This window comes from Chrysochloris asiatica, unplaced genomic scaffold, assembly GCF_000296735.1.
Source record: "Chrysochloris asiatica unplaced genomic scaffold, ChrAsi1.0 scaffold00118, whole genome shotgun sequence".
Classification (NCBI taxonomy): Eukaryota; Metazoa; Chordata; class Mammalia; order Afrosoricida; family Chrysochloridae; genus Chrysochloris; species Chrysochloris asiatica.
Window position 1 is genome coordinate 8,938,242 of NW_006408636.1, and position 12,603 is coordinate 8,950,844.

Sequence of the window (12,603 nt, forward strand, 5' to 3'; positions counted from 1 at the left end):
GAATGGAGGTGCACAGACAGCAAGGGACCAATGAACATATACCAAAAGAAAATAATGTTCACACCTTTATCTCTGCAGTTCTGCCAGGTATCTGTGGCTGCTCAGATCCTTCCCTGGCTTGGTCTCAACCAAGATGGCGGCTCCTTGAGCAGCTGAGAGTCTTGAATTAGAAAGCATTGGATTTCTTGCTTCTGCCACAAATTCCCTCAGCTGTAAGCCTTCCAACCTTCTAAAATATTCCTTTATGTGTGGTCCAGAGTTCTGGGACCATCCCCTTAGCCTGTTTGGTCAGGTATTCTGTGTTGTTGCTGGTGGAGCTCCTTTACTGCACTTCCACCTGATCCGCCATCTTGTTTGTTCTCTGTTCTATCAATTTTTTAAAGCAGTGTATTAAAATCACCTAGTATCATTGTAGATTTGTTTTATTTCTTCATATCGATTAGAGTTTGCTTTATATATTTTGAAGCTGTTTCATTGGGAGCATAGATATTTATTATGGTTATGTGATCTTGTTCAATTGGCTCTTTAATCATGAGATAATGTCCATCTTTATCTATCATGCTGGTGTTTGCCATAATATTTATTTGATCAGAGATTAGTACTGCCACTCCTGTTCATTTTTTATTGCAATTAGCTTGGTAATTTTTTTTTCCCATCCTTTGACTTTTAATCTGTTTTTGTCTCTGTGTGTAAGATGTGTCCCTTGCAGGCAGCATATTGAAGAATCTTGTTTTCTTATCCATTCTTCCACCCTCTATCCCTTAAGTATTGCATTTAATCTGTTTACATTCAGTGTAATTATCGATAGGTATGGATTTATTCTTGCCATTATGTTTTTTGTGTGTATGGTGCTGCTTTCTTTCTTCTATGTGCCTTCCTTTGCTGAGTTTATGCTTTTTGTGTTCTTTCTTGTGAGTTTCCTCATAGTTTTAATGTTTCCATGTTCTTCTTGGATCTTCATTTTCTTGGTATATTGTGAAGTGTTAATTTTCTTTGAGGTTACCTTATAGTCCATTAACTTTCCCCTCCATTTAGTGGAGTCTATTTTATCCTGTAATCTACCTGACCTTCTCATCATCTGGATCTCTGTTTCTACGTGTTTACCTTCTTTTACATTGTAATTGTTTTGATCATAGACCTCCTCCCACATTCTCTGAGTTTGTTCTTATAGTTTTGTTCTGTTCTGGACTTTTCCTTCTGTTGATTTAGTTCTGGGAGGTGCTGCCATGTATGTCAGTCTCTGGTTGTTGACTGTTCCTGTTGGTTCTTAGTCCATAGAACTCCCTTTAGGATATTTTGTAGCGCAGGGTTGGCTTTGGCAAAATCCCTTAGCTTCTGTTTATCCTGGAATGTTTTGATTACACCGTCATATTTGATTGATAGCTTTGCTGGATAAAGGATTCTTGGTTGGCAGTTTTTTTCTTTCGGGGTTTTATAAATATATGTCTCCCCACTGCCTTCTTGCGTGTATGTTTCCTACTGTGAGATCTGAGCTTAATCTGACTTGCTTGCTTTGTATGTAACACTTCTGTTTTCCCTAGCTGCTTTCAGGTGTATCTCCTTATCTTTGATCTTGAAGCTCTTGATTATGATATGTTTCAGTGATTTTCTTTTGGGGTCTGCCCTTCCTGGGGTTTGTTGAGCTTCTTGAATGTTTATCTTTTCACTTTTCATGATGTTAGAGAAATTTTCTTCCAGCAGTTCTTCAGCTATTTCCTCTGTGGTCTTGTGTGATTCTTCTTGTTCTAGAATGCCGATAATTCTTTAAGTTACTCCTCATCTTGTCAAACATGAATCTTAGGCCTTCTTCAGGGTTTTTTTTGTTCTTTTTTTCTGTTTGCTCTTCTATTTTAGTGGTATTGAGATATTTGTCTTCCAGATCACTGGTTCTGCCTTCCATCTGTTCTAGTCTACTCCTTTGCCCTTTCAGTGTATTGACTATTTCTGATGTTCTATTATTGATCGTTTGGACCTCTTTCTATAGGTTTTGAATTGTTTCCAATGCTGTATCTACCTTATTTTTTCCAGTAGCGCTTTCCTGACGTCTTCCTTATTTTTCTCAATTCCATTGTAAAAGGTTTTGAAACATTTTATAATCATTTTTCTGAATTCCTTCTCAAGCATTTCCAAGGCCTGCCCTCCTTCCAGAATGGAGTCCAGGTCTATCTCTAGGTCATTTGTCTCAGACGTTTTATCTTGTTTCTGGACGTGTGCTGATATGGTCATCTGCTTTTGCCTCTTGGACATGTTTAGTGTTTATTTGTGGCCTTAATACTTAACTGAATATGTGTTTTGGTATTTTTTATGCTTTCTGATTGCTTCCAGGTAGATGTGATCAGGATGTGGGCTTCCCTGTTTATTCTTATTTCTTAACTCAGAGTAACATTCACAGGTATTGTCTGCCTCCTTCTTACATAGCAGTTGTTATTGTTTCTTGCCTGGATATTGGTGTTTTATAGGGTGTGATTGTAGCTGGACTATATGGCAGCAGTTGCTGTCTTTTCTTGGGTAATATAGGGAGAGAAAGAGTCCCCCAAAGGTAGAAGCAGGAGGCATGAAACAGCAAAACAGCAAAAGCAAAAAACAAGGGAAAAAAAAAAAAGTAAAAACTAGACAGTTTACTGTAGTCTATAATTGCAGAAAAGGGAGAGGAGGGAGAGAAGAGGGAAAAAAATCTGTAGCCTAGTATTGTTGTTGTTGTTAAGTGCCGTTGAGTCGGTTCCGACCCATAGCGACCCTGTACAGGGTTTCCGAGGGTGTAAATCTTTACGGGAGTAGAAAGCCTCATCTTTCTCCCGCGGAGCACCTGGTAGTTTCGAACCGCTGTCCTTAAGGTTCGCAGCTTAGTACGACTTTAATGTCCTCTTTCAGCTTCTTGCCTTCAAAGATGTCTGTTAGATTTCAAGATGTTGGTTGTTATGTTATACCTCAGGATTTAATTTAATTTTCAGCCTGTTTTGTTTTTAAACTCTTTCCCTCTCTAAACCCCTTGTTCTGGCTTTTTTGCGTGTTTAAAAAATAAAAACAGTTCAGGGCTGGCTCTTGGGCTGAGAATATCTGTGTGCATGCGTGGCAGAAGAACCCACCAGTAGTGAGGGTCGGGATTGTCCACTCGCTTAGGCACCCTTTGTAGTTGACAGAATGGAGGTGCCTAAGCAGTGGGGGGGCCAGTGAACAGGTAACATGCACAAAAAAAGAAAATCAGAACAAAGCAAAACCGACAAAGTGTATTGTCCACCTTTGCTTCAAGTTTCTCGTGGCATTTTTCTGTGGTGTGTCTGCTTTCCCATTTGGTCTTGCTGTTTGGTCTCACCCAAGTTGTCGGCTCCGGGCCACCGAGCCCAGCAGATTCAAAAGTACTTGACTTCTTACTTCCACTTCAAGTTCCACTAGCTTGTAAGCCTTCAAACTTTTAAAATATTCTTACCTATGTGGTGCCGAGTTTTGAAGCTCTGCCCTGAATGTGCTTTGCCTGGTATTCTGTGGTTTTAGTGATGGTGAACCTCACTGCACCTCTACCCTAGCCGCCATCAAGCCCTGCCTTTCGATTTGCTTTTCTCTAAGAATCCATTTTTGTACTTCAGGTTCGCACTGCTCCTTGGAACACTACAAGGGCTTTCATAGCTGCCATGAAGGGCAAGTGTCTCCTGGAGGTGACTGGTGTGGCAGATCCCACAGGGTGTGGTGAAGGATTCTCCTATGTAAAAATTCCAAACAAACCAACACAACAGAAGGTAAGACTGTCTTATGAATATCTAGAAGGAGAAAATCAAGGGGGGGCAGGGATTGTAGGCTAGGGAGAAAGACTAGAGATGAATGGGATGGAGTGCCTATAAAGTGATTGGCAGGATAAAATAGGTTAGCAGGATAAACTCTGTCTGCAATGAAGAGTTCAACTTAGTAACATTGTTACATGTTTTTGTTTGAGGTAGGATGATAAAGAGCCTCAGCCAGTGAAGAAGACAGTAACAGGAACAGATGCAGACCTCCGTCGACTATCTCTGAAAAATGCCAAACAACTTCTACGTAAATTTGGTGTGCCTGAGGAAGAGGTGAGTTTGTAAGAGAAAACTTAGGAGGCTCCTAAAAGGAATCCTGGTGTGGTGCTGTGGAGTTAATGTGCTGGACTGCAGCGTTGGTTTGAACCATAAGGTTGGCAGTTCAAGCTCACCAGCCACCCCTTGAAAACCCTATATAGGGTTGCTATGAGTCAGAACCAACTTGACGATATTTAACAACAACAACAAAGGCTTTGAGTAGAGGATAGAACTGTAGGAGACAGATGTAAGAAACCATCTGGAAAACTTTGTGGGTTGGGCTATAGTAGACTAGGTCTTGGATACTTTTCTTTTTTTCCATGTAAAAAAGTTAAGCTCATTTTATTATTTATTTCTTATTGGATACTTTTATAGGAGTAGTTTTCTTTCCATTTAACCTACTTTGAGATGATTTTTTTGTCTAGCTGTCGAATCCCGTGCTTTGATCTGTCCTTCAAAATGCCTGAGTAATTTGTGACTATGAGTGTGTATGTAACTGTCTTGTAGATTAAAAAATTGTCCCGCTGGGAAGTAATCGATGTGGTACGCACAATGTCAACAGAACAGGCCCGTTCTGGAGAGGGGCCCATGAGTAAATTTGCCCGGGGATCAAGGTTTTCTGTGGCTGAGCATCAGGAGCGTTACAAAGAGGAATGTCAGCGCATCTTTGACCTACAGAACAAGTGTGTTGTTTTAGTGCTTCAAAAAATCTAAGCTGAAGGGGTGGGATCCAAGATACTTTTATAATGAAGAGGAGGTCACCTAAAATGTTATTAGGTGGTCAGGTATTTGCGATTTCAGGGTGTGGTATGAGTTTTTAATAATACTGTTGGAGTACCCGCTATCATCAAAACAACTTACTAAAGGTTTTGAAATGCAAGAGGTGCCAGTCCTACATTCCATGGCAACTCTTCTGGCCAGTAGAAACAATAGTGACAGTTTTGCTGACAGCTTAGTGGTGGGAAGATGATAATGAGTCATTAAAAATGATGATTGTACTGATCTGTTTCTCAGGATTTCTCTAGAAATTATGAAATAGTTGCTGTAGTATTTTATTACTTACTTTTTAACTAAATATTTAGAAAACCTTTGTAAAGCTTTTCTGTTAAAGGCTCATGTCTTAGTTTCTGGGTGGTTTTTTTGTAATGCTTTTATTGTGAATTGAGTGAGTGAAAGTTTACAGGGCAGATCATCAGTTTTACATTCAACAAATCATTGCAATGATTTGCACCATCAGCTAACAGTATTTACTTACCTCTATTACCTTTTTATTTTATTCCTTAAAAAAATTGAGGTAACATTCTAATAAAATCAACTAGTAGAACAATTTAATAATAGTATATTCACAGTGTTATACCACCAACCCCCTCTATCAAGTTGCAAAGAATCCCCATTACTCCAAAGTTAAATGGGTATTGCTTTTAATGGCCTATATTTATTTAGCTTATTCTGCGTATTTTTTTTTTGTTTGTTTGTTTTAATTTTCCCTGGTATTATTTTAAGTAGCTTTCTTCTTTAGGGTTTTGTCCTCAACTGAAGTCCTATCAACTGACACGGATAGCAGCTCAGCAGAAGACAGTGACTTTGAAGAAATGGGAAAGAACATCGAGAACATGTTGCAGAACAAGAAAACCAGCTCTCAGCTATCCCGTGAACGAGAGGAACAGGAGCGGAAGGAACTACAACGGATGCTACTGGGTGAGGAGTAGAGGCTTGCAGAAAGAGAAGGTTCAAAAGAAGAATGTGAAAATAATTACTGTTGAGGCAGAGCTGGAGAGAATAGAAGTAAGGGATGAGTACAGAGAAACCTATAGATGAGATAGATGTCTGCAAACTGAATTCTGGGTTTGTGGCATGGCTGGGGAAACTTTTTTTTACTGCCAAAATTTATAACACCATTTGTGGACCATACAAAATTAATCAACTTAAAAATTAGCCTGCTATATTTGGTCATACATTAAATTAATTCACCCCCTAAGGAGTCCTGGTGTGGTCCTGTGGGTTAATGTGCTGGACTGCAAGGTCAGTTTGGACCACAAGGTCAGCAGTTCAAGTTCACCAGCTGCTCCTTGGAAACCCTATAAATGGTCGCTATGGGTCTGAACCAACTTGACAGCGCTTAACAGCAACAACAACAAGGAGCTCTGGTAGCATAGTGGTTATCAATTGGTCTGCTAACTTCAAGGTCAGCAGTTCAAAACTACCAGCGGTTCTGTCGGAGAAAGATGAGGCTTTCTGCTCTCTTAAAAATTTACAGCCTTAGAAACCATATACAAGGTCTGTATGAGTCAGAACAGACTCCACAGCACACAACCACCAACACTACCAATCCACAAATCACTCCTCTGAAACCCTATATAGGGTCATTCTATGAGTTATAACTGATGCAGTGGCACTTAACAGCAACAACAAATGTGATGGCTGGAGTCCTGGTGTGGAGCTGTAGGATAAAGCACTGAACTGCAGTATCTGTTTGAACCACAAGGTCAGTGGTTTAAGCTGACCATTTTCTCCTTAGAAATCCTATACAGTGTTGTTTTAAGTCGAAACTGACTAGATGGCACTTAACCCACAACATGATGGCTGGAGTCCTGGTGTGGCACTAGGATAAGCACTGGATTGCAAGGTTAGTTTGAGCCACTCACCAGGTTTGCTATGAGTTGGAACCAACTCGATGGCACTTAATAACAGCAACAAAATGTGATGACTAGAACTGCGGTTGCCTTGGCAGGACCAGACAGAATTAATTTGTGGGCATTACACAGCTTGCGGGCCAGACGTTCCCCACCCATTGTCTAAAAGATGATGCCAGTCTGTTTCTGTCTCTAGTCTGTATCTGGTGCTTGAATAATCCAGGGCTATCAGCTTTCTTATCAATGGAGAAGAGATTGAAGTTGTCAAGGACTTCATTCTTCTTGGATCAACTGTCAACACTCGCGGAAGCAGTGGTCAAAAGATCAGATGACGTATTGCATTGGGCAAATCTGCTGCGCAGGAACTTTTTAAAGTATTGAAGAGCAGAGATGTCAGCTTGAGGACTAAGGTGCGCCTGATCCAAGCCATGGTATTTTCAATAACCTCATATGGATGCGAAAGCTGGACAGTGAATAAGGAAGATCATAGAAGAATTGATGCCTTTGAGTTGTGGTGTTGGAGGAGAATACTAAAAGTGCCATGGACTGCCAAAAGAACCAATAGATCTGTTTTGGAAGAAGTGCAACCAGAGTGCTCCTTGGAGGCCAAGATGGCTAAGCTTCGTCTCTCCTACTTTGGACACACTGTCCAGAGAGAACAGTCGCTGGAGAAGGATGTCATGCTGGGTAAGGTGGAGGGTCAGAGAAAAAGAGGAAGACCCCCAACGAGATGGATCAGCCAGGTGGCATCATTGATGGCGTCAAGTGTGGCAGCGGTAGTGAGGTTGGCCCAGGATCAGACATTGTTTCGTTCTGCTGTGCACGGGGTCGTTATGAGTCGGTTCCGACTCGATGGCACCTGACAACAACAACAATCAGTGCTATACGTCATGTGAGCCTTCTGGCCATTCATCCTAGAGAATGAGAGTTTTAAATACAAAATTCATGAATAAATTTGGGGGTTGTCAATGAACTCTTATGAGTTACATGTAAAATTCTTTGCAAATGTGCATTTTCTGGGGAGAAGATTCATGGCTTCCATAGATTCTCAAAGGAGTCTTAGACCTTAAAGAGAATTAAAAATCACCAACCAAAAACTAGAAGTTAGAGGTAGGGATGATGATAGAGGCTTGTATTGGGCTGGGATATGGACATTGAGATTAAGAATAGGGAGAAAGAAAATCCAGATGACTTTAAAATTTTACTTTGGGGCTGCAAGAAATGCACCATTATTAAAGTAGGAAATTTTTGAGACTTAAGCAAATTTAGGAACTAGAAAATTTTAGAGACATAAGTAGGTTCATAAAGGGAACATATAATGCAAGGGTAAGTCAGAAATTATTGCTACAAAATCAGAAGCTTTTGTTTCTCAACATATCTTCCATCTTGGTTTTACATATTTCTGAAGGCAGTGTTATAAATGTCTAATCCTTTTCTGAAGATTCTGCCCTCTTGGATTTTACAATGTTAAAATGTCAGTTTTGGTATCCCTGAGGGATAAAATTATATTCTTTTTAAATGTTCTTTGAGTTTGGAGAGTAAAAAAGAAGTTTGAAGGGGCAAGATCAGGATTGTAGAGTAAGGTGGTAAAAGGTTTCCCAAAGGGTGAGCAATTGCATTGTCATGGAAAAAATTTTTAGCATAATTTTTCTGGCTTTTTTGTCAGTTTCCTTAAAACTTCTTTTTAATAAAAGCCCCATTATCATTCTGTATCCTTAGAGAAAATACACCAAGACCACCCCTTTGGAATTAAAAAAAAAACAAACAAAAAAACACCAGTCTCCTTAGCCTTCTGAGCCTTGAATTTAACTGGCCCAGCAGATCCCTTTGAAAGCCATTGTTTATTGGATTTTTAAAGCACTCTAAGGAAATAAGGAGCCCTGGTGTGGTGCTGTGGGTTAATGCAACAGACTGTAGAGCTGTTTGAACTGCAATGTTGGTGGTTCAAGCTCACCAGCTGCTCCTCGGAAGCCCAATACAGGGTCGCTGTGGGTTGGAACTGACTTAACAACAATGAAAATAACACACAAGTGCATTATTGAGACAATTTGTAGCCATCCACTTATAAAAGAGACATGTTTTGTGTGTAATAAATCTGTGTATGTATGAACTAGAACCCTAGTAGCAATACTAGTTGCAAAATTTAAGACCTGTTGAGTTTGAGGTCTCAATGTCAATTCCCAGTGTAGATGTAAAACAGGTAGTTCGAAATTTGGATGTAGATACAGATATAGATTGAAATTATTCCAGTCATAATTATTATCTCAGTCATAGTAGTTTTTCCTGTTTCTCTCCCTCTCTATTAATGCTTTGTGTGTCTTTGTGTGTAATTTTGTTGTGCTGACTACTTTTATGTATGTGTCATTTGAATTTTTGCTTCATATTTCCTTCTTACCAAAGAATGTATGCTCAAAGCAGAAAACTTGGAGACATAAAAGCAGCATATAAGAGGAAACAAAAATCACTTGTAGTGTCCCTACCCAGCTATAACATTTTTTAAAAGTTTTTATTGTGAATTGAGTGAAAGTTTACATGCAGGCCATCAGTTTTACATCCAACAATCATTGCAATGCTTATATTCCCCTCCATGCACCATCAGCTAAGAGTGTTTGCCTCTATCACCATTTTTTAAATATATATAAAAGTTTTTAACGTGGATCGAGTAACAGTCTACATGGCAGAACATCAGTTTTGCACTCAACCAATTGCATCTTGTTTCATTGCAATGATTACAATACCCTCCATGTGCTATCCGTTAACAGTATTTGCCTCTATTCCCTCCTTTTTTTTTTTTTTTTTGATGTACACAAAAACACAGGAATATATAATCATTTAAACAACCAAAGGACACATTTTGCAAGCCAGCTTCCTGCCTGTCAAAACACAAACAGTCTTTTTTTTTCCCATGAGTCTAGAGTCATCAGCTGCTCTATCTCTCCATGCCATCACCTATGCCTCCATCTCTGGTGTCACTGCTTCTCTGATTAGGATCCTATGTTCCACTCATGCTCTCCCCTCTTGCTTGTCCTAGGGTCCTCTGCTCCTAGAATGTAAGATTAACTTCTCCCCACTTTTTGTCATGCAACTTGTACATTTACGCTTGTGACAATCACAGTTATTCACTATTGGATCAAAAGAATCCTATCCCAATCTCCTTTCACCAGACCCATCTACACAAGATAAAAACTATTCAGTGAGGATTCTGCAACATGTAGTTCTTTGAGGTTCTTTTCAGAACCCTTTGTATTTGTTAAAACAGGAAATTTTTCAGTGTAACTGTGAAGTCAGGAAAAGGCAACTCTGTTTTTGGTGCTGATGGTGATTCATATATTCTGTAGACTTACATAGTCTTATGGCCTATTCAACTCCAAGAAAATGATTATTTTGGGGCAAGGCGGGGAATGTTTGGAAATCTTTCTCTGCCTTGCAGCAGCAGGCTCAGCAGCATCCGGAAACAACCACAGAGATGATGACACAGCTTCTGTCACTAGTCTTAACTCTTCTGCCACTGGTCGCTGTCTTAAGATTTATCGCACATTTCGAGATGAGGAGGGGAAAGAGTATGTTCGCTGTGAGACAGTCCGGAAGCCAGCTGTCATTGATGCCTATGTGCGTATACGGACCACAAAAGATGAAGAATTCATGTGAGTATGTAGGATGTTGTCCTTTACTTTGCCCCTTTCCAATGTGATAAAGAGAGTGAAAGTGATGATGGGGGAGGATGTTGGTAGAGGTGGGTGTTTTAGTTTTAGTAACAGGATTGTGTAGTTTTCCTAGAAATCTGCCTTAATTGGGAGTCATCTTGCTTTTAGAACTTTGGGTTTGACCAGAACTAAGTCACACGAATTCCAAATTTGCTACCAAATAAATCTGTGACTTTGGTTCTGTGGAACCTTTGTATTATGTTTGGTTGGTTTACACAATTTTTAGAGATTATTCAGGAATTCTTATTCTGAAAGAGGTACCTCTTCTCTCTGCAAATACAGGGTGATGGATTAGGGAAAATGGGAGTGGTAGACATGCACTTTTATTTCATTCTGTGTCCAAGATACTCTAGTTCTGATATATGTCAGGACAGTCTTCTTGGTTTAGGTTTGCTTATTGTCTTGTGATTTTTTTTCTCTCTCATTACTCAGTCGAAAATTTGCCCTTTTTGATGAACAGCATCGAGAAGAGATGAGAAAAGAGCGACGGAGGATTCAAGAGCAACTGAGGCGACTTAAGCGGAACCAAGAAAAGGAGAAGCTTAAGGGTCCTCCTGAGAAGAAACCAAAAAAAATGAAGGAGCGCCCTGACTTAAAAGTAGGTATACAATGTATTATTATCACAACAAAGAAAGGGAATAAACCATACATTTTCTTATAGCTTTTGACATTCTCCCTGATTAGGAATGAGGGGTGTATTGTGGAAAGCTGATTTGAAATTGATACGGCTACTTGGGTGTTAACAGTACTAGTGTGACAGGTACTGACAGCATGAAGCCCAGTCTGGTGCCATTTTCATCGAATGTCATTTTATACTTTATTCATTTGCAATGTTTTCTAAGAGTTGGGATAGGGTGTGTTGTTTTTATGTTTTGTTTTGAACACATACACAGTTTTTATTAATACATCTTGTTTTGAAATTGTACATATTGACAAAAGTAAAACAATACAGGTTATTTTCATGACTTAGAAATTCCAGATGTTGCTGTTAATTCGACTAATGTATTATGTAACATGAGGCAACTGTGTTACAATGGAAAGAGCAATGGATTTGGATACATATTATCTGGATTCATGTGTCTCATGGTGTTGTATTAAATGATACAATGCATGGGAAAGTGCTTTATAGATGTTGAAGTATTCAACAAATATGAAGTGTAACTCTTAGAAGTTACTGAGGTCATTGTTAATAGGTACTGAGGTCAATATTTTAATGTTGCTTTCTTGTATATATTATTAAATAAGTGTGATGCAGTATTAACCCCATTGTACAGATCAAACAGAGGTCTAAGATAACACAATCATACAGTTGCAAAACTGAGATGGAGACTTGGTGCCACTGAGCCTTACTTTGTTTTGACTGGGGGTTTGGGAATATACCCACCATGCTGGCTGACTGTGTTGCTGAATGCAGACTTGACCTTCAACTGCCTTTTTTCTACCTGTTTTCATAGTTCACAACTTCTGTTGGAGGTGGAAATCATCCTCTCCCTTTTCTTCTTTGCTTTATTTGGAAGAAAGGATTCAATCTCCGTATTTCAGTTAGTTTTTAATGTGTCATGACTTCTGCTTGTTAGGTCTGTAACAGTTCGGTTACAGCAAAAGTTCTAAGACTGTCCTTGTTTCTCTTCTTACCTTGTATTTATGAGGGGGCTTCAAAATGTTCATAGATAAACTCCATAAACTTTTTAAAGCTCCCCTTGTCCCCTTGTATGTCTTAAAGCTAATATAACATAAAAGTGTTATACTTTTTATTTTTTCAGCTGAAATGTGGGGCATGTGGTGCCATTGGGCACATGAGGACAAACAAATTCTGTCCCCTTTATTATCAAACAAATGCTCCACCCTCCAACCCTGTTGCCATGACAGAAGAGCAGGAGGAGGAGTTGGAAAAGACAGTCATTCATAATGATAATGAAGAACTCATCAAGGTCGAAGGAACCAAGATTGTCTTGGGAAAACAGCTAATTGAAAGGTAAGGGATAGCAGTCAAGAAGTGCTACAAGGTTATTAAAATATGTGGTGGTGGTGGTGTGCTGTGGAGTCGGTTCCGACTATAGTGACCCTGTATAGGGTTTCCGAGGCTGTAAATCTTTACGGGATCAGAAAGCTTCATCTTTCTCCTGCGAAATGGCTGGTAAGTTTCGAACTGCTGACCTTGAGATTAGCAGCCTGACTCAACACCACTATGCTATCAGAGCTCCTTTACATTTAAATATGTAAATATAT

At 39.4% G+C, this 12,603-nt stretch overlaps 1 protein-coding gene across 1 annotated transcript in view; it reads left to right on the forward strand.

Annotated features, from left to right (window-relative positions):
• TAF1 (TAF1 RNA polymerase II, TATA box binding protein (TBP)-associated factor, 250kDa) overlaps window positions 1-12,603 on the forward strand; it is a 119,106-nt gene that overhangs the window by 38,378 nt on the left and 68,125 nt on the right. Inside the window, exons 19-25 of the mRNA XM_006868546.1 lie at window positions 3,585-3,734; window positions 3,933-4,052; window positions 4,545-4,720; window positions 5,557-5,735; window positions 10,101-10,314; window positions 10,807-10,972; window positions 12,138-12,349. Coding sequence (XP_006868608.1) covers window positions 3,585-3,734; window positions 3,933-4,052; window positions 4,545-4,720; window positions 5,557-5,735; window positions 10,101-10,314; window positions 10,807-10,972; window positions 12,138-12,349 — 1,217 coding nt within the window. The remainder of the gene's footprint in view (window positions 1-3,584; window positions 3,735-3,932; window positions 4,053-4,544; window positions 4,721-5,556; window positions 5,736-10,100; window positions 10,315-10,806; window positions 10,973-12,137; window positions 12,350-12,603) is intronic.